At 34.0% G+C, this 21,872-nt stretch overlaps 2 protein-coding genes across 4 annotated transcripts; one reads left to right on the top strand and one right to left on the bottom strand.

The window, feature by feature from the left end:
• Positions 1-1,042: 1,042 nt before the first annotated feature.
• On the bottom strand, positions 1,043-13,356 carry LOC106107632 (translocation protein SEC62). 3 transcript variants are annotated; one of them, XM_013288572.1, is made up of 9 exons: positions 13,199-13,356; positions 12,783-12,791; positions 6,296-6,422; positions 4,985-5,118; positions 4,763-4,879; positions 4,263-4,474; positions 3,520-3,706; positions 3,003-3,175; positions 1,043-2,153 (listed from the first exon to the last, which is right to left on the bottom strand). In XM_013288572.1, the coding sequence occupies exons 1-9, from the start codon at positions 13,232-13,234 to the stop codon at positions 2,000-2,002; spliced, it is 1,149 nt and encodes a 382-aa protein (XP_013144026.1). In that variant the 5' UTR covers positions 13,235-13,356; the 3' UTR covers positions 1,043-1,999. The 3 variants fall into 3 exon arrangements, with proteins under 3 accessions (XP_013144026.1, XP_013144027.1, XP_013144028.1); XM_013288573.1 differs by lacking the exon at positions 12,783-12,791; XM_013288574.1 differs by lacking the exons at positions 12,783-12,791; positions 13,199-13,356 and adding an exon at positions 10,191-10,325.
• A 240-nt stretch (positions 13,357-13,596) lies between these two features.
• LOC106107687 (probable serine hydrolase) lies at positions 13,597-19,484 on the top strand. The gene is made up of 2 exons (XM_013288662.1): positions 13,597-13,937; positions 18,152-19,484. Exons 1-2 carry the CDS (start codon positions 13,898-13,900, stop codon positions 19,057-19,059), a joined length of 948 nt encoding a protein of 315 aa, XP_013144116.1. The 5' UTR covers positions 13,597-13,897; the 3' UTR covers positions 19,060-19,484.
• Positions 19,485-21,872: the final 2,388 nt, after the last annotated feature.

The raw sequence follows: 21,872 nt of genomic DNA, 5'->3' as shown, positions 1-21,872 counted from the left end.
TTTCTGTTTTAAAACATCTTGCATTCGAAATTTAAAATTTGAATTAAGTTTGAATTTCGAATTCAAATTTCGAACCGACATAATTTTTTTCGGATAAAAATATTTTATTAGACAGCCAGTATGATTTACTAGATTACGTCGATTATATTTAGTTATTTTTTAATTTCCTTACAAATGTATCTGCCAATCTATACACAGATATATATTTTAATTTTCCCTTAATTAGTCTTTAGTCAAAACCGATGAATCCCTTAAAATAAAAATGCAGATACAAGTTTACACGATTACTGAAAGCACCAAATTGGAAATAAATCACAAAACTCGATTACAATATAAATAATAATTGATTTCAAAATAATTTTCATATAATATAGTCTAAAACTTCAACACTAAACAAGTTTGGATAAAGTTGGAACATACGAGAATAAAAGTTTCTAACTATAAATTTGAAAGCCCCTATACAAAATCGTGCTATCTCTGTCTTTTCTACTGAGAGTAAGAGAGATAGCAATGTCTGTACAGAAGTTTTGTAAGTGAAAATTTGAATACTACAAACCGAAAAATCGATAGTAAGTAGTAAGAAAAATACAACTGAAATTTAGACAGTAAAAATATTGTCCCAAACTATTAACCTTACCATGGGATACTATTACAAAAGAAGTACAGTCAGCTACATAAATATACAAAAAATAAATTTCTAGTCTTTTTGTTTCAAAAATATGCACTTATTAAAAATACTTCCATGCATATTTTTTAAACCGAAAGCGTATAAAAGTTTTTGTTGATTGATAAATTATACATACTTTTGCAGCCGACTGTACTTACCATCCTTTACATTTCCCTTTGGAAAAAATAAGATAGCAATATTACGTCAGTGTAAGCCCACGGTTATACTACACGAGTTCAAATACTTTTTTACATACTTCGTGGTGTTTAATATTTCTAAACTCAAACACTAAGGCCTTATTTTATACATAATTTCTCAAATCAATATAAAAATTTAAATAAACTATAATTTAATTTGCTTCCTGTTGTCATTTTCATTGGAATAAAACTATTTTCACATTGATGTTATTAACAAAAATGTCAGTTATAACCGATAGTAACTGTCGTATTAATATTTTTACTGTCAATTGCACATTTTTGTAGTTAAATATGTCTTGACATATATACAGACATTTTTTATAATATACCAATTTTTATATACATAATGTCAAAGTATTTTTAAGTCGATACATTTCTTAAACCGGAAACATTTTTTTTAATAAAGTACTGAAAATTACGATATTTAAAATGGCAATTGATTCATTTCCAATTTTAACATCTAGATTCTTTCAAAGTAGCAAAGTCAAATTATACAAGTCCAATAATAAAAATGATTTAAAATCGATTTTAAATACACAATGATTTTTCTACTTACGAGTAATCTTCCCATACATTTAGGTTAAAAAAAACGGCCTATGTGGTGCGTTCAGATTAAACACTAATTTCTTAATATTGATTAAATTTTAACTATAATGTAGAATTTTTGGGTTAATAGGGGAATACCCTAACTGTAAGATCCTTTTTCCACTGGCGCGATAGCCGCGCGACTGACAGCAGGATTCGATATCAACAGAAATGAGAAATTATACAATTTTAAGGCTGTAGAAAGAAAGAATATTTATATCAGTTTAAACTGATACTTTATTAGAAAAATATAGAACAATTTAATTAGAGAAATATTTTAACCGTTTCATCGCTTATAACTGATTTGTCAAAAATCCACCATAAACGGCATAAAAGGGTTAACGTAATAAAAATAAATTGAAACACCAAGCTTTATGCCTATTTTGCATTATGCCTTTAGCATATTACCTGAAACTAAAATCCATAGACAACAAATAACTCATGTACATAGAAACAATTTAATTTCTCATTTCTATTGTTAAAAACGCACAATTCCCGTAGTTTTCAGAAAAATGGTCTAAAAGCGGCCTTAACAAGTGGGGGCGGGGAACTAAGCGTGTGGGGCGTGTTCCCTGGGGGGCGTGTCCCCCTCCAAGTCCCCGGGCTCCACCATCTCGAAGTCCCGGTCCGTGGAGGAGCGCTGACTGTTCTCGGACTCGGACTCCGATAGTTTATCTGCGGAAACTACTTCCGCTATCTCCTCCCTGGAAAAAAAATAACCTATAACACTCCCGCACTCATCAGATACCTTCCGGTAAAGTCCCGGCAACATCGGTCCAATAGTTTCGGAGTTTAAGCGGAACAAACGCGAACTAATAAACTATTATAAAGATAAAAGATTTGTATTTTATGTATTGAAATAACTCAAAATACTGAACCGATTTTAAAAATTCTTTCACCATTAGAAAAGGTAATTAATCTGCGAGTAACATATGCCATGCTTTTTTACTATTTTTTTAATTTCACGCGGGGAAAGTCTCATCATAATTAATAATTTTAATTGTATTTATTTAATATATAGTTTTAATTGCATTTACATTTTATTGTAATTTCTAAATCTAGTCAAATTTTTGTTGTCTATATTGTTATTTTAAATTAATTCTATTGTAATATTGCTTTTAAATTAGACTTAGATAAATATATAAAATGTGATAGATAGAAAAGACAAACAAACGCGGACTTGCAGACAGACAAAACCTAGTTTTTCATATCATAGTATCAGTATTGCAAATACAATCGCATTCTTACATTTATTTCTATTTTACATATAGACACTTCAATTTTATTTATGGTATAGTTATTTACTCATGAATAATCGAAACAAAATTATTTAAAGTAAAGCCAGCTACAGACGCTCAGTTCTAAAAGACAATTTTAACTGAAGAGTCAAACTGTGCGTGGAAGCAAAACTTTATTTGTACAGTTCATTTGTGAGTTAAAAATTTACAAACGCACAATTTTAACTAATCTATTCGACTATTCAGTTAAAATAATTGGACCTGAGCGTGTGTAGTAAGCCTAATGTCATATGACACAATAGTCTGCGTACATACTTAGGTTCTTCCTCCTCCTTAGCCAAGGTTTCTACCACGGGAGGTGCGGGAGGCGGCTCCTCAGTGAGGAGTGGCGTCTTCTCCTCCTCATCATCAGACACCTTGTCTTTCTTGCGCTTCTTCTTGCTCTTTGATGACTTATCGCTGTCGGAGCCTGGACCGCGGTACTCATACTGGAAATTATAATAAAAAACTTATATTGACCAAAACGAACACTAAATTTATAAAATACTATCTGTTTCCCTCGACTTCATCCGTGTGAAATTAAAAAAATAATAAAAAACATAGCCTATGTTACTCAATGATCTTGAAGCTTTTTAATGAATATTTTTTTTTAAATCGACTTAGTCATATTTACGTAAATCGAATACATACAAAAATACAAATCTGTCCTCTTTATAACATAAGTATAGATGATTGTTCGGCAAGTCTATAACAGAGATTAATCAATGTTACGTCACCGTGTCGTCAGCGTGCCGTCATCATGTCGTCAGTGTGACGTCACCATGTCGCATACCTTGTACAGCGGCCAGAAGGAAGCAAAGAAGCCCACATCCTCAGTGAGGTTGGGCAGCAGCCAGAGGTGATGCCGCGAGAGGGTGAGCAGCCACACCAGACAGAAGACCACGACGCGCACCACGGCCAGCGCTATTATCATCACCAGGAACGCCGCTGCCGCTATACTCAGGTAGTATACACCCTTCCTGGAATTATATTTACGTGAATTATTATATTTTATTAACTACTAGCTGTTGCTCGCGACTCTGTCTGAGTGGAGAAAGTAGCCTTTAGTTTTCCAGACTATCCTCTACATATATGGCAAATTTAATTCAGCTGTTTAAGCTACAAACTGTAACAAATAAATATCCATCTCTCCAAACATTTATAATATTAGTAAGAGCGCGGGGTGTGTGGGGTGTGCAGTGTGTGCGGGGTGGACAGAGTTTGGGGTGTGCGGGGTCGACAGTGTGCGGTGTGTGGGGTGGGCAGATTGCGGCATGTGCGGGGTAGGCAGAGTGCAGTGTGTGCCGGGTTTTTCTTTAGAGGGATAAATGCTTTACAGCACCATCAGACATGGGAGCTACATGCCTGGTGTGTCGGGCTCAGGCTCATTAGTATTCACCTAACCTAACATGACAGAGTGTATGCGGGATGGGCAGAGTTAGGGGTGTGTGGGATGTTCAGAGTGTGGTGTGTGTGGGGTGGGCAGTGTGGTGTGTGAGGGGTGTACAGAGAGCGGTGTGTGCGGGGTGAGCGTACCTGACGGTGGCGGGCCAGAGCGGGAACATGCAGACGCCGATGGTGCCGAGCACGACGAGCGCGCCGCACACCCAGTAGTACCAGGGCATGGGGTCGTACAGCCATACGAACGCGTCCGCGCTGTCCAGGAACACCTGCTCCATGTGCATCTCCAGCCGTATCTTGCGCTTCTTCTTCTCCTTCTCTTTCTCCTTCTCCTTCTCTTTTGTATCCTGGAATTGTTACAATTTATATCTTACTAATAATGTTTTGTAAACCAATTTGAGCTACAAATAACAATATATTACCACACTCCAAATTGCTAGCAACAAATAATAATTAGACAAATTGATGTTTGTTAGAGTTTGTGTAGCCTAAAATGTGGAATCGAATTCAATTAAATTTGGCGTAGACGTAAAGGATAAAACCACGCAGACGGATCGCGGGCGAAAGCTAGTCTATATCACTTTCTCCCTAAGCTTGAAATATTAGCGGTTAAAAATATTGTAAACAAAAATTACCTTTCCCTCACAGGCGCTGGCCTGGCTCTTTTCTCCATCTTTCTCATCTCCACTCTTGCTTTTCTCTGCTTCCTTCTTCTTAGACTTTCCCTTTAATTCTTGTTCACTGACGGGTACCTGAAATAACAAAAAAAAGATGAGCAAGAAATAACAATGTCTTTAGAACCGCGTCAGAGTCTTTTAACTTTTTTATTAAATGAAATATTTTTATAAGAAACTCACCTTCTTAGCTCTGTGGAATAGCTTATGAAGGAGCATTTGATGAAGAAAATCGGTGACTTCGATACGCGTTGTAAACGTCGGGTTCTTCCCCGTCGCCCATTTTGACGTCAGCAACGCGTCCACCGCCTTTGTGCCTGTCAATTGTTTCAAATTCTAGAAAGATCTACACATTTGGTCATGGAACGAAATTACGAATTACGCTTCATATTGACAACTCTTTCTTTTAAAGAGAACTGGAATAGCAATATTAATTTAATTCAAATAGTATGTAGGTTCTCCATAATTAACGCATGTTTATTGGGATATTTATGTGTTTTGATTACACGTAGCGAAAGCAGGCAAGAATAGATTGCTAGTACAGCCATTTATTAACATTCAAAAGCACCCATCTAATTTGGTGAATCTATACTTATATTATAACTAGCTTTCGCCCGCGACTCCGTCCGCGTGGAGTTAAATAAAAATCAAAAGTAAGTAGTCTATGTGTTCTTCCAGACTATCCTCTACATCTTTACCAAATTTCATCGAAATCCGTTTAGCCGTTTAGGCTACAAACTCTAACAAACATCCATCCATCCAAACTTTCGCATTTATAATGTTAGTATGATAAAGCGTAAACATACACATCTTTGTGGCGTAAGATGTCAGCAATCACAGGATATTTTTGAATTATATTTTTAATAAAAACCTCTACACTTACGTCACGCTTAAGGCTAAATATTTTCACGATATCAAACAAAGTTGTTAAATAAATTGGATAAAAACCCTAATGCGGGAAAGAGACCATAAGTTGCTGCCAACATCAAGATAGCAAGGTTGCCATGCTTTGTCATTGACATCTCATTTTGACATTTGCAATTGATAATTTGACACATGTAAACAATAAAATAAAATTTTCATAATTTGATGCGGATGAAGTCGCACGGGAACAGATAGCGTTCAATAAGAAAGCAATATATTAAAAATCTACATAAAGCGGTAAAAGCCACTGGATATGAATGAATCAATTTTCCTTAATAAAAGATCAATCAAGTGTATTGAAAACAGAATAAAGCAGTTGTTTAAACATAAAACATACGTAAACGATTTTTAATGTGTATATTTATAAACATGGATTTTACAAAATGCTATAAACATTGTTTGTAAATCAAATGGAATTTTATGTAAGCAACTTTGATGCTTTTTGGAGCATAATAATTTTAATAAAACAAACACATACTTTATCTAAATTAAACCATAGATTTAGATGCAAATTAGGTTAAGTTTTGATACGCTATAATCGAGAATTAAACATCGAATAAAAATGTCTACCTGTAAAATATTCAACATGATGGTTCAAGAATTTGGTCTTCTTTGTGGGCACATTGGCCTTCAGCCACTTCGCCACAGCGTACTCCTCGCTGGTCGGCTTCTCCGAATCAGCCGCTTCACCAAACTCCTGAAAATTAAACATATATCATCTCCCGTACCTTATCCTACTCCCGTAGTTTTTTCATCCTCCAAATAATTTTATCATCCGTCATCTCAGTCACTCCCTTCTTGATCATGTCACCTTCAATCCATGCATCTCTTTCTGGGTCTACCTCTACCGGTTTACCACACTCATAACTAACGTCCTTCTTGTTACATGCGATTCATCGTTCATCACATGCCCATACCAGGCTAACCTTTTACTCCTTAATTTCTCAACCACTGGGGCTACTCTCAAACTTCCTCTTAAAGACTCATTTTGTGTCTTATAAAAAAAATCAAAATGTGTTTTGCCAGACTATCCTCTACATCTATTCCAAATTTCATCGAAATCCGTGCAGCCCGTTTAGGTTACAAACTCTAACATGCATCCATCCATCCACCTAAACCTTCGCATTTGTAATATTTAGTATGAAGATTTTTTAGTATAAGGTATGATATTTCTGTTTGGTATATTCTCATTTTCCGTACCAACACCTTTCTCCCTCTATTCTCGGACCGGTCGTCAATTTTTTTTGCTGTAAAAGTTGTACACTCTCCACTTGATATAAAAATTTGTATTTACGCAGATATAACCTTATGTAAGACGTTTGACCAGACGGCATTGACATTGACTGCGCGGCCTCCACTGCGCCCGCGCATGTTACGTGTTGCCGTCGCATTACCAATGCTTTCATTAACATAACTTATATAATTGGAACGTCGGTGGCTCAGTGATTTAAGCACTTGACTTGTAATCTACAGGTCTTGGGTTCGAATCCCGCCGCCATGTACTAATGTGATTTTCGATTTTTCGAATTTTCATATGTACATAATTTATCCCAAGTTCTTACGTTGAAGGAAAACATCGTGATGCCTGCACATATCAGCGAAGAAATTCAAAGATATGTGTGAAGTCAACCAACCCGCACTTGGCCCGCATGGTTGACTATGGCCTAGTCACCCTAACTTTAGGGTAGGCTCCGAGCCCCTCGGTGGGGACGTATAGTGAGCTGGTGGTAGTGGTGATATAATTGTCTTATCTATACTAATATTATACAGAGGAAAGATTTATATTTTTGTATGTATTCGATTCACGTAAAAACTACTGGGCCGATTTTATAAAATCTTTCACCATTAGAAAGGAAGTAACATAGGCTATATTTAGTTTTTTTTTTTTAATTTCACTCGGACGAAGTTTAAAGAAGTCAATATCTTTTTAACATAAACGATAAAGTCATTATTTTGTTCAGTTTACATCAACTGTGAAATCTCTCGATCACATTACTTTATTCATTGATACGCAAAAAATTGGCATCTTTAATAAACCTAACACGTTCCATGCCAAAAAAAATCGCCAAATCGATGGCAGTGACGTGTTTAAATATGAACCTGGAGTACTACAACACTATAAGAGTTTGAACTCTGATAGGTTTAATCTGAAAGTAAATACCGTGGGTATTACCAAATTTTCTATTTTAAGAAATAATACTTAAAACTATTTAAATACTATCATATGCGAGTAACAGTTTTGCAAGAATATATAAACTGCATTGATACGTGAAAGAAACTAGGTTAATTGTTGTTTAAACGCATATTTAACTAGCAAACATTGTCGCGTGCACTTATAAAGGCATTGTTATGATAGTCATATTATTTATTAGTTACTGTCTAATAAAAGGCATCTAATCTATTAAAACATTTGTGACCTTTGTGTATAATAGTATAAGTATAATGCTTGTAACCCAGAGGGGTAGCAGAGACCTTCATTTGGCGCGATCCCGATACACCTCTCACTTCATCTGCATTCATATATCTATCACATGTATACTGTTTCGGGAGCTATTGATGTTTTAATACTGCGCAGACGTCACAGATAACAGCTAGTATAAAACGTTATCTTTGTTTAGAAAATCAAACTTTTTAAATTACAATTTAATGCATAATTCTTAAGAGCATTACTGAATCCCTTGATAAGACCACTTAAAATCGGTTACTCGTAGCATTAAATAAGTATAATTTAGACATTCTTATCCTTTTAAGTACATTTAGGATCCGATACGAAAAAAGGTGTGTTTTTAAATCAATAAAAATCCCAAAATAAACACCGCTTTTATACGCAAGTAAAAGGTTTAATGTAAGAACGAAAAAAGGTTCACAACCTCACGAAAACGTAATGGAATTTACATTTTTTTACTTATTGGTATCGAAAATAAAGGCAAATAAATTCGGAATACGGCAGATACATATTCACAAATCTACAAAACGTACATAAATAGATCATAAACTATGAGTTTTCATTATAGATAATTTTGTACAGTCAGCTGCACAAATATACTATCAAAACTCTAGAATAGAAATTGTCTTATGGCCGGTTTCTAGCTACATTTAACCATTCGATAGCGTATAACTTAATGAAATACGTCTCCGAAGTACGTAACTTGAGTTTTACTCCCTGTGGTGTATTGACATACATGTAGTGTATTGAATACAAGTACGGCAATGTCTACGGGTAGTCTGTAGACGAGAGCAGTGCTTCTCTCTGCCCGGCTCGCATGCTGACGCGGAGATTCGAGTGGTGTGGTGGAGCAGTCGTGTACCGTGATCATGGTGCTATCGTATTACCAAGCGAAGTGTATTATTCTATTTCACACGTGTTAAAATGAAACATAACACTACCGTTAAAACTTAGTTTAACATAGTACTAATGATCACTACGTTATGATTATGATAAAGTAATAAGAAACCACAGCAACCTAGCATTTGACACATATTCATAGTCGGATGCATACGGATACTTGCTTACTTATTTTTGAAACCAGACGTATACTAGTCTGAATTATACAAAGTTATAAAGCTGACTGTACATATTGCCTTCCTTTTTAATAACATCGAAAAAATGTGATTTAAATGTTTCTATACAGGTGTTAGAGCAGTGGAAACACAAGGTTACACCAACAGGTTTTTTTTATTTTCTAAACAAACTATATGCTCCGAGTCTGAAATCTAAAGCTACATGTCGAGTCATTTTCTGGGTATTATTAGACAAATTTTGCTACTAGACAGAAAAAGCAGCAAGAGGTCCTTCCTAGTATTATTTTCTGATTAGGAGAATTAATTTCGTGTAACATAGAATATATAAAAAAGGACGGATAATTAATATAGATATTACGATGTGTTCTGAAGTATTTCAATCATTTTCATTCATAAATCTCATTTTGTCTTCAACTTAAGCGTTGTAGCCTAGTCTTGCCTATATAAGGTGTAACAGAAAATTTTCCAAGTGCTGTAATCCCTTTAGTCTGAGCCCTAGCACGTATTATTTGTTGATGGTCGGTATATCTAACTAATAGCTTCATACGATTCATCATTGTGACTTCTTGTAGCAACGAATTGACCGATTGTGGTTAATTTGACGTTCAATTTGTACTCTGAAACCTGACTTTTTCGAGGATCAACCACATACAAAGTTATACTCCAGACTTTGCTTTATATTTATGCCAAATTTCAATAAGATATTAAACCGTTGCAGGATGACCGAGTTACCATTAGAAAACTAAATTAATGAATTCCACGGGAACTCTAACTATACACACACTGTACACATGGGTATTAGGTTCATCCCCGGGAAATGACCGGTTCCCGAGGGATACGTAGATTGTTATTTATATAGCTCGTATGTTTTCTAATACCACGCGGACGAAGTCGCTGGCAACAACTAGTTTACAATATGAATAAGAAGAAAATTTAGACTTACAAATTCCCCCATGCCTGACAGCTAACTGTGACACCGTTGACACACGAATGCCGTCCGGAGCGCTGGTGAAAGTGTGCCAGATCTACTTATCCACGATCGACACGACCGCCTCCCACTTAGGCATACAATCGAATGACTTAGACCATCGGTATGGCGTACCTTTTGCATTTGCATTTCGAATTAAAAATAAAAAACGAGTTGTATGCTCCAAAAACGCCTTTTAAAGGGTCTTAAATTTGCGGACCGAGATACCGTAAATCGCAATTAATGAGATAAAAAGTATTTTCGTAACTTCAGTACAAAGATTTTAATTCCCTTACCTCTTCGGAGTTTAAAATAACAATTCACAGAAATGGATCGAAGTAATCGAAGTAGAATTTCGATGTTAATATTTTTATGTAGATAGTTTAAAATGATAAGAACATCTCGGTTCCCTGCATTTCCGCGCCTTCCTGCGCTAATGACGCTCAGCTCTAAATGGGGTCACGGCCGCGCTCAGCGCAGCTATCGAACTGCAGTTGTGTCTTCAACGCTCAACATTCAAAATGGCCTCTTTAAAACGAAACAACTAAGAGTAAGCATTCATAGCTAATTTAGGGACGTAGTATTAAAATTCCTGTACGGCACGAATTGTTCATACTAAAAACATTTCGCGCACGAGATTGTACGTAACATATTATTTACCGATAGATTGAACGAAAAATACAGGTCGTTTGACCGACGCCCTCCAAAAGGTCGCGAACAACGGCCTATCGACCTTGAGCCTAAAGGTTAAACTCTACCGAACTTTAGTGATGTGCCTGGATAAAAATACTGAACCTAGAATATTCGCCATATTTATATTATCCACATTATAAAAGGAAAACTCATATTCAATTATAAAAAAAACGCATCAATAAGCCTTTTTAGACTAATTTATTACTTACTTAAATTTTGTGTTCTAAAAAAATGACTTGGAAATTATTGTATTTACCTCTGGTATAATTAGGCTCGTAAATACACCTTTTGGTCTTACCTCTTGACAACTTAACACTATTTAAAGTGGGATCCGATCATTTAGAGGGTTTTAAATTATGTTATCTTTGATCAAACCATAAGGCTTGTATGATCGTGAGAATTTGCTTTTCTTGAAATTATTTTTAAGAGTCATAGATATCTATACATTTGTTTTTAAAACAAGATGGTGGTCGATAAGTTGCCGACGATTTATTTTATTTTATGTATCTTTTTAATTGGAAAATTTTTATACTGTTTCACATCACTCAAGATTTAGGAATAGCTATGATAGTGTAGACTTTAGCCCATCACTAGGGACTTGTAGCTTCAGACATACTTTACATAATTGCAGTAACATTAATGAATACAGATCTTAAGTGTCATGAAAGACACAATATGTCTGTTGATTTGGTCCAAAAGTTGATGCCACAAAACGCAAATTTGAAAAAAACTTATTAATTTATTTTTGCTTAATAAAATATAACTATTACTTGTAACTTTGGCCGCGTGAAATTAAAAAGTAATAAAAAATGTAGCCTATATTACTCACAGATAAATAACCTTTCTAACAATGAAACAATTTCTAAAATCGGCCAAGTTTTTGAGTTATTACAATACATACAAAACACAAATCTTTCCTCTTTATTTTTTTTTATTTCTTTTCACTCTTTAATAACTTTACTTAGTCTAAAAATTGATTATAACAAGTCCATACCATAGGGGTATAAAACAGGCATGAAAGGTAATTAAGACTCGGTTTCCCGAACTCTTATTTACATTTAGTATTTTGACAGACTTAATACTTACAAACTTACAGCCTTACAAATAAATGAAGTTAAACTTAGTTAAAGTTAACTTCATACCACATTTATTTGTAAGGATATTAATGTTTTGTGATTTTAAACCTTTTCACCCTTTATCTGGTTACAAATTTAGTACATTTTTCAATTTGCAAACTAAAATATTGACTTTTGATACTTATTGACATCCCAAGGTTTTGCAATTTCGGTGAAGTTAAGCAGTGTTTTTGTGAACAGAAGATAATAAATACAAAGCACACAGTTGAAGTATTGTGTAAAGTGAAAGTATAGAAAAAATATTACATTTTTACAAACTATACTACATTTTTTGATATTAAACGTAGTTGAAGTATGAAATTGTTATACCGGAAAACTGTGTAATATAAAATAATTTGCTGAGATTAAGTGTAAGTTTCCATTTTGAAAATATCTATATGAAAATTTTTATTTTAGAATTTTCACGGAATTTGTCAACCATTAATGACAAACTGGAAAACCCAGTAACACATTACTGTTATAAAATCAATTAAAAAACCAAACAAAAACCTGACATTAGTTTATAAATATTTTTTAGACATTATGGAGATCAACAAATAAAGAATTATTCAACTAAATAAAACAGAAAGGACAACCAAATAAACTAAATCACTATTACCAAAAGAATATAAATTAAATATTGTTACAACCCCTCTAAACTACTGTAAACCAAGTGTAATAAACAATAATTATAACTTGTGCAACCTTTGTGGTTCACTGTACACAAAACTACTAAGTGAAAAATCAAATCAAATCAAACCTTTCTTTTCTGAAACCAAACAAAAACAAACATAAGTCTACTATTTTTAGTCTGTAATATTAAAAAAAACTTAATGGTCTTCGTATTTTAAAACAAAACATAGGCTTTTAATTTAAGATGTTTAAATTAATACCTATCATCATAATTAAAGAAAACATTTGAACAAAAATAACACGTTGTATAGAATCGCAATAGACAAAAATGAAAATAACTGCGTCATTTTCACATCCATACGAACAATGGTTTTTCACGATGCATAGTGAAAATTCACACCGAATTTAGGCATTAAGCCAGACATAATACAACTTTATTTGAAAAATATAATAATTGCTCATGGGAGTGTATCAATAAAATTTAATAGAACAGTATTCATTAATTAGAGTCAATGATATAAGAAAGGACGGTAAATGCCTTACCTCTTTTCGCTTTTTAGTTTTCCTCTTCTCTGCCATTATAAAACAAACTTTGTCAACGTAGCGGTTTTCAGTATCTTGCTTACTTGTCTGAAATCTTGCTTTTCTCTCGACTCGGTTCTCAAAATGTTGCTGATTTTGGTCCTGTTGTGTTGTGACGGAACAGATTATAATATGGATTAGATAAAATTAATAGTCACGTCATTTTGTCTTTTTAAACAAGAAAAAATCGTTTGTGAAATATGTAAGTGATGAGTTAAGACAAGGAAAAACATGAAAACATAAAATGGCTTTTCTTAGTCTCCCTTTTACTAATAAATCCGTTTTATTACCAAGTTTGTAAACGAGACGAGTTAATGTCATTCTGCTGTCAGCCGGGTGTCACTGTCAACTGTCAGTTGCTTCTTGGTCTTTATCTTTGTACTTTTTTCTTGTTCGTTTCGTTTTTCAATCGTTCCAATGCGGGTGTTTGCTTTGCGCATTTTCTTAAACTCCAATTAAGTCTAGGTTGGACAAATGATTAGCACCTTAATGTTTTAGTCTTGCTTGTGATAAAAACGTGATCCACAGAAGTGTGTTTATGAAGATATAGTTTTATAACACTTAAATCACTTTCATAAATAATTATTACATCTTTATATCTAGATATCGCGCTATAAATATTTAAAGTGCTATTTCAGTGTTAAATATTCGGCGTTAAAAATGAATCAAGACAAATCTAATGGACATAAAATCGCACCAGGTAATTTTAACATTAGATCTAATCATATTTATTCCCAAAATTGTACAAATATCATACTGTAATGAAAAAGATGAGATTTCCTTCTGACTGTAATTCTAAATTTTGTTAAATAAAATCAAAAAGTTGTCCGTTTATGAACATCATTTTTTATTATATTCTTAAGTATAAAGATTGAAATATCAAAAATACAAATAGATTATTTTCTAAATATAATGTATTTTTTTAAATCACTAAACAAAAACGTGTATGTTATGTTTCAATGATCCAAGAGCCAGCCAAATTTATATTATGTTGTGTCTATTAAATGTTTTAAATATTAGATCTTAAATATGCAATGTATAAAATTAAATTTTGGTAATTGATAGAGCTGGCAGAAGTCCTCTTCTTATAAAGCCTTTGTAGAGTCGGCGTCACACATTTCACACCCACTTAGGGTCCTTCAAGAAGTGAGCCTATCATTTCCTCAAAGGCCGGCAACGCATCTGTAGTTCCTCTGGTGTTGCAGATGTCCATGGGCGTTGTTGACCACCTTGGTGTACACGCCGCTTGTTTGCCCCCTTTTACTATAAAAAAAAAAAAAACCCAATTACCCATTCTCCCAGTACTTGCGTCCTCTGTTACTGTCCACTTCTGTGGACCACTGGTGGGTCATGAACCAATGGTTGGGACCACCAGTGGTCTACCGTAGCACCTATCTAGTGGACTAGTCGAAGAAGAGAGGAGACTAACACAAAATTGATATTTCCTTTTTCTTCTCATTTTATCTGCCATCAAGACAAAACTTTAGCAATTTAATTACCTAACTATCTGTTGCTCGCGACTTCACCTGCGTGAAATTAAATTGTATGCCTATGTTAGTCACAGATACATTACCTTTGTAACATACAGAAATACAAATCTTTCCTGTTTATAACATTAGTATAGAAGTATAGATATAGACAAGCTTTCGCAAGCGACTCTGTCTGCGTGGAATAAAAAAAAACTGAATAGCTTATGTATTCTTCTGGACTATGCTCTACATCTGTACCAAATTTGATTGAAATTGGTTCAAATGTTTAGGCTACAAAGTCTAACAAACAACCATCCGTCTAAACTTTCGTATTTAGTATGATTGACAGAGGGTAATGTATAAATTTTGTTTTTATGTATGTAAGTTTTGTATATCATTCTTTAATTCAATCGGTAGTTAACACATTTGTCTGTGTTTATATTCATATCATGCGGCGGAACAGTGCCGTCTATTAATTTATCGATGTCATGCGACAAGTACCGGCCGTGTGGAGATCAAAGTTCAACTTACGTTTTTTGCTATCGCTCTATCGGACGATTAAGTTATAAACACAGGTGATTTCCGATTCCTATTATCGTTTAGATTGACAAGAAAAATCGATTAAAAAGACAAAAAAATAAACGTATGAAAATGACTCGAGTAATGAAAGAATGTAGACGATCATTAAGACTTTTTGGATTGACCCATTGTGTGTTATTTGCGAGGCATTTTATACGAGTAATCAAGAGCGTCATAAATCAATAAAATGAGAACGAAGTGGCAGATAACGGCTAATATACCTTTCACTAGAATGTGTAGTTAAGCATTGCGCCGTACCAGTCATAGCGTATTTTGTCAAGTCATTATGACCAAGTGTCTCAGCGCACGGAACATCGACTATAGAATAAATTTGACCTTACGAATAGACCTGTCAAATTATTAATCTATATCTATCTAAAATTGGAGTGACTGTAATATCAAAAGAAAAATACCAGATTTCGGGAAAATGTATTTGCGTTGCTAATAACGAAAATCGCATTTAAAAAATGTTTGTCCACAAGCCGCGTTTGTTCCGGGTAATCTCCGAAACGACTGGGCGGATTCATACGAGACTTTCACTAGAGAGTAGCTAACATGGATAGGCATGTTATAGGCTTTTTCTTAATTCTGCGGTGTCAAAATGGCGTAACGGGTGTTCCAAATTTGTGCTAACGAAGTTTGCGGGCGACAGCTCGTATCTATTAAGGCGTGCGCACACTTTAAACTATCGCGCTAAAGTTGTGCGATTGTCGATTGTTTCGCAGCTAATTCAACTTTTTAGTTGTACAACTAAAAATCTAGTAGTTTGCGCACCTCCATATGGTATATGGCTATTGGTAACAAAAAGACATTTTTGAAGACAATTTTTTGCAGATGTTTCGACAATGAATAAATGGTAACAGGTTTTACCTTATCAGTATGTTTGCTGTAATGCTGATACGAATTATCTTTGCCTATAACATTTATGTAAAACGTAAGGTCTCATTTCCCATTGAATATATCTGAATTACTGTTTTTGTTAAATTTATTAAACGTTCGTATATCTGATTATTTAATCTATACTTATATAATAAAGCGCAAACACACACTTCTTTGTTGCCGAAGATGTCACCAAACAGCATATTTTTGAATAACTCTTTCTTTTAATAAAAAGCCCTACACTTACGTTATGCTTTAGGCTATATGTTTTCACGCCGTTAAACTTAGGGGTAAATATTTTGGATAAAAACCCTAATGTGGGAAAGAGACCATAAGTTGTTGCCAACATCAAGAAAGCAAGGTTGCCATAGATTGACATCACGTCATGTCATTTGCAATTGGTAATTTGACAAATGTGAACAATAAAATGATTTTTTTTATAATTTTACGCGGATGAAGTCGCATGGGAACAGCTAGTAAGAGATATTTTCTTACAGTTTTATAAGGAATATATTTGTTATTCTACTTTTCAAAAAACATAATATTTAGTTTTTGATCATGGAAATTGTAAAAATTTTGATAAATTAATCAATTTGCGCCTTGACCTCTACTCAGATGTTAAGGCTCTCAACTTATTCAAGTGATTCTAAGTTGGTAATGAACCTGTAATCAAAGGTCAACAATTGACGTGAACAATAGACATCGCCAAAACACGGTTGAATTTTGCGCAAATCCTTTTCGATATCTACGAAGAAAGGGTTATGTAACACTTTTTATAGAACAGTAAATGTGACGAGAAGATCTAATTAAGTCTATTTTTTATTTAACTGGTTAAAAAATTACACAAACTTAATATAAGTTGCACGATTTTATGACTGACTTCCCAAAAGAAGGAGGTACTCAATTCGTCTGTATGTTTTTTTATGTGTGTAACGGCATAACTCCGCCGCTAGTGGGCCGATTTTGATAATTCTATTTTTTCTAAAAGGTAATGCTTGCAGGTTTGTCCCATTTTTTTGTTTGATTTTTGAAGTCAAAGACTATGACGTAGTTAAATAGTTTAGCCCAAAATCGCGAACGAAATTTTACGATATTATTTAAATTATATGTTAATAAAAACAAAGCATTATTAGATGGATAAATAGCGTGGAACCAACACAATTGGCACGCAAACAGTATTAATTCAAATTACGCAAAAAAAGATTTAATCAAACACAAAATCGTGTCCACCTTGGAAACATATCGAAAATCAAATGAACTTCCGCCACAGTATAATTAACAAGGTCAGTGGACAAGCAAATATGTACAGCGAATGTATAAAACAATTCCTGTAAAACGTGGCCAAAATCAGAACTAACAGCGTTAAGACAGCTGATTGGCAGATAATATACAGATCTGTAGCGGCTGCCAATCAGATTTGTGTGTTATCGGCAGTGTTTCCAAACCAATACGACTTAGGGTCTTTCAAGAACCGAGCCTACAATTTCCTCAAAGACCGGCAACGCATCTGTAGTTCCTCTGGTGTTGCGGATGTCCATGGGCGTCGTTGACCACCTTGGTGTTCTTGCCGCTCGTTTTCCCCCTTCTCTTAAATAAAAATATACATTTGTCTTTGTCGATCTATAGTGCCAATTCTGTTTTGACCTTCAATCAACGGATTACGGCTTCTGTTAATAGTTTTATCGGCTTATCGTATCATTAATTGTTATATAAATTCTTATTCTGTTAGTGAAAAACCTTTAAATAATCTGGGATAAGATTTTTTTCTAATTTAATTGCTGTTATCATATCTATGAGTTATATCTATTAGTTATAATGTTGCATCCGCGTTGTAGAATCCAATAATATTAAAAGATAGCATAGGAAGGTAAATATAATATAAAATGATAAGGCCCTTATGTACTACATATATATACATAGATACTAACACTTTAGATTAATGTTACGTAAATTGATATATACGTATAATCCAAACGAACTATTTCAGATTTACGTGTTGGTCTTCAAGTTGATGAAATAGAAATCCCTGTACCGTGGGGCCACGTCGCTGGACGATGGTGGGGCCCTAGGGACAAGCAACCGTTAATCGCTATCCACGGCTGGCAGGACAACGCCGGGACCTGGGACAACCTCATCCCACTCCTGCCAACGTCGACCTCCGTCTTGTGCCTTGATCTCCCGGGACACGGCCTCTCCTCGCACTATCCGACCGGAATGCTGTACTACATATTCTGGGACGGTATAGCGCTTCTAAGAAGAATAGTCAAACACTTCAAATGGAGTAAAATCAGTCTAATGGGACATTCACTAGGTGGCGCTCTGAGTTTCATGTACGCGGCATCCTTCCCGGATGATGTAGACAGGATCATCTGCATTGATATCGCCAGCCCCGCAGTGAGGGTTCCAGAAAACATGGTGAAAGGAACTGGCTGGTCTATTGATAAGATTCTAGAATACGAAACTTTGTCGGAAGATAAAATACCTTGCTACGATTACGAAGAGATGATAGATATTGTAGTAGACGCGTATAAAGGGTCAGTGTCAAGGGAGAACTGCAAAGTTTTAATGAAGAGAGGCATGGCTCCAACGCCCGCGCATTTGAAGAAGAAAGGATACCATTTTAAAAGGGATCCAAGGCTGAAGGTTTCTGGCCTAGCGATGATGTCATTGGAAACAGCATTAGCTTATGCTGCCAAAGTTAAATGCAAAGTTCTTAATATCAGAGCGGTTCCCGGACAGAATTGGGAGAGGTTAGATTATTATATGGCGGTTGTCGACAAACTTAGAGAAACCACTGACTTGACGTACGTAGAAGTGGAAGGCACACATCATGTACAATTAAATTCACCGGAAAATATAGTTAATATTGTAGAAGATTTCTTAGAAATGTACTAAGTGTTCGCTTAGGCTTGTTTCAATGTTGTGATAACTTGTGATGATGGGGGTAGTTAGCAAATTCGCACGATAAGTCGTTGTGCAACGACTATAAATCTAGTTGTAAGGGTAATTTTTAGGGTAATTTATTCATTCCTATTTAGTGACGTTAATAATGCTACAGCTATAATAAATTATTCACAAAGTTCTGCTATCACAATATTAGTGTTAATGCGTAGATTTAGGGAAGAAATGAAAATGGTGGTAATACAGTCCACTTTAGCATAAATACTAAATTTAATATGTTTCGTATATGGATATTGTCTCTTTGAAATTCGTTAATGGTTATCAGGTGTGGTTTATTCAGGATTTATCATCATCATCATCATCATCATCATCATCATCTCCTCATCCTACTTCCATAGGGTCGGCGCAACAGGTTTCTGTCCTCCACATAACTCTACCATACGTCATCTCAATCATCAGTTCCTTATGGATCATGTCACCTTTTACACAATCCATCCATCTCTTTCTAGGTTTACCTTGTTACTCCAAATATCTAATAACATTCTAGTTCCTTATTCTTTAAAATTATGATTCATAAAATTAGAAAATTTAGTATGAGAGACATAAATTAAAGAAATTAACTTCTTTTTAATTGTTAAGAATTAATTTATATTAAAATTTATGATTCTACAAAGCACTTGTAAAGTAATTATTTTTATGTTAATTTAAATCTTTGCAAATATCTACACTAATTAAATGTTTAAAAAAACTGTTTTACATAAGTACGAGTCTTTACAATAGATGCTAAAGTGAATAATAAATTTTGACTAGCTTAAAATATTTATTATAATAAAAATAAGATTATCATTTTAGTGTAGACATCGTTTAGTGGTATTTAATGGCATGTAATGATCAAGTGCCATTTATTTTGTAAGGCTAATATACCATAAAGCACTATAAATTCCAAAGACACTGATATACTAAAATATTTCTTTTCTTTGTTGACTTAAATCTGTTATTTTTTTATTCTTTAATTCAACTCCTATATTTATAGGAATTAAATTATTACATTTTTTACCTGTGACAATTATATTGACTTATAATAGATAAATTAAAAATAGACATAAAGCAATTACTCATTTAATTGCCTATTCAGTGCGAGGCCGATATGTTGTAAATGTCTGAACTTAGTATTGTTATAATAACCCGCTTGAAACAATTGTAGCTTCTAAAGCAAATATAGCAATATAAGATAAAAAAATTGTTTTATTTCATTGACAGTGGATAGCGACATCTGAGATTGCAGTAGTTATGGTAACTCAACTAATACGATGAACTGCAGATCACCTTACGATTATGAGTTAAGCAGATCAGTGAACAAGTTCCCAGATCCACTCAATTTGTAGTTCGTTGTATTTCGTGAGTTACTAGTCACTGGGAAGTTCGCGGCTTCTCCGCTCACTTTACGTTGAGCTGTCAGCTTCTACCTTAGCTGAGCTGATCTGTTGAACCAGTTTAGAGCTGACAGTGTTGGAAAAATTTGTTGAGCGTAGTAAGTTATACTAAGCAATGTAATTTATTCAAACAAAAAACAATGCAAAAGTAGTTTTTGGTTTCTAATGAAGAAGCTTTTGATGAAATTTCGCTCTTAAAAGAATTACATATGTAGATTCTAAAATATATTTTTTCCTGTTATTTAACACTTGTATTTTTTTATCTGATGCTGGTTTGTTGGTACGGTTTTGTTTTAATTTTGTGTGAAAATTATAAGGTATTTATTATTTTTATGTGACTGTTTACAAATTCATTTTTTAAGCAGTAGTCTTTTTAAGTCTTACTGCACGTGGTAAAATGGAGCGTAATTTATTGATACCAAAAGTGCTTCATCGTGATTGGTTAAAATTATGAGATCTTTTTTTTACACTTCGAACATGTAATAAGAACGAATTTTAGTAAATTCGTGATAAGTACCAATAAAACATTTGAATAATTTTATATTTCTTCCTGTAGTTTTGATAAAAACCGTAAAACACTTTTTCTTTAAGACTGAATATAAAAATGTAAAATCTACATAGATTTGTTTAACTATGTTTTCAATACATTCATTAGTATTCGAACTAACGGACACCCCGCTGACCTTTTTTAGTGTCATTATCCCCCAGTGCAGGTGCAAGATAGAATACAATTATAGTATTTTTTCTTTAATGTAGCTCATCGTTAATATAATTAGCAACAGACTTAAACTCTACCCCCTATAAATAAAGAATTCGGGTGCTATCGACGACTTTAACAAAAGGTCAGTAAACTTTAATTAATTCCTGGCTGCAGCAACTTTATATTGTGTGCACTAACAATATAAGCAAATAATTTTCAATTTTAAAAAATTGCCATCAAACTACATCAATCTTACAGACATGTAAAGATTCATTAGGTGAAAAAAACAGATAGTAGATACAACTTTAAGCGAACGCAATAATTTATGTTAAAAAATATCAATGTAATAAATTTCATTAGATAACTCTTTCCTTATTAATCGCTATTGATAACGCGTTGAATTTATTTCTGAAGCATCAACGCCTACAATGCTATTGGTAATGAATTGAATGACTAGCTAACTATGGATTAACGCTCGGTTAGTTAAACAAGATTACACTTGTACGATACCACATGGGATTCAGTATTAGCGTAATTATAAGTATTTAGTGTGTAATGTTCCTAAATCCGACTTTATTTTTGTAAAAAACACTTTTTTTTACTGAAAACACTAGAGGTGCAGATAAAAAAAATTACAAAAACTGTCTGTCAGTTTTCTGTCACAGTGACGTCAG

This window comes from Papilio polytes, unplaced genomic scaffold (genome assembly GCF_000836215.1).
Source record: "Papilio polytes unplaced genomic scaffold, Ppol_1.0 DF821956.1, whole genome shotgun sequence".
In the NCBI taxonomy this organism is placed as follows: domain Eukaryota; kingdom Metazoa; phylum Arthropoda; class Insecta; order Lepidoptera; family Papilionidae; genus Papilio; species Papilio polytes.
The sequence above is the reverse complement of the archived record's forward strand: the minus strand, read 5'-3'. Positions and strand labels throughout refer to the sequence as shown.

Excerpts from the sequence above, each read along its gene's own strand:
- LOC106107632 (XM_013288572.1), bottom strand. The coding sequence starts at position 13,234 with ATGGCAGAGAAGAGGAAAACTAAAAAGCGAAAAGAG. Across the intron at positions 3,176-3,519 it reads CCTTCTGGCCGCTGTACAAG|TATGAGTACCGCGGTCCAGG; the intron begins GTATGCGACATG and ends TATAATTTCCAG. Across the intron at positions 2,154-3,002 it reads AAGGAGGAGGAAGAACCTAA|GGAGGAGATAGCGGAAGTAG; the intron begins GTATGTACGCAG and ends TTTTTTTTCCAG.
- LOC106107687 (XM_013288662.1), top strand. The coding sequence starts at position 13,898 with ATGAATCAAGACAAATCTAATGGACATAAAATCGCACCAG. Across the intron at positions 13,938-18,151 it reads TGGACATAAAATCGCACCAG|ATTTACGTGTTGGTCTTCAA; the intron begins GTAATTTTAACA and ends GAACTATTTCAG.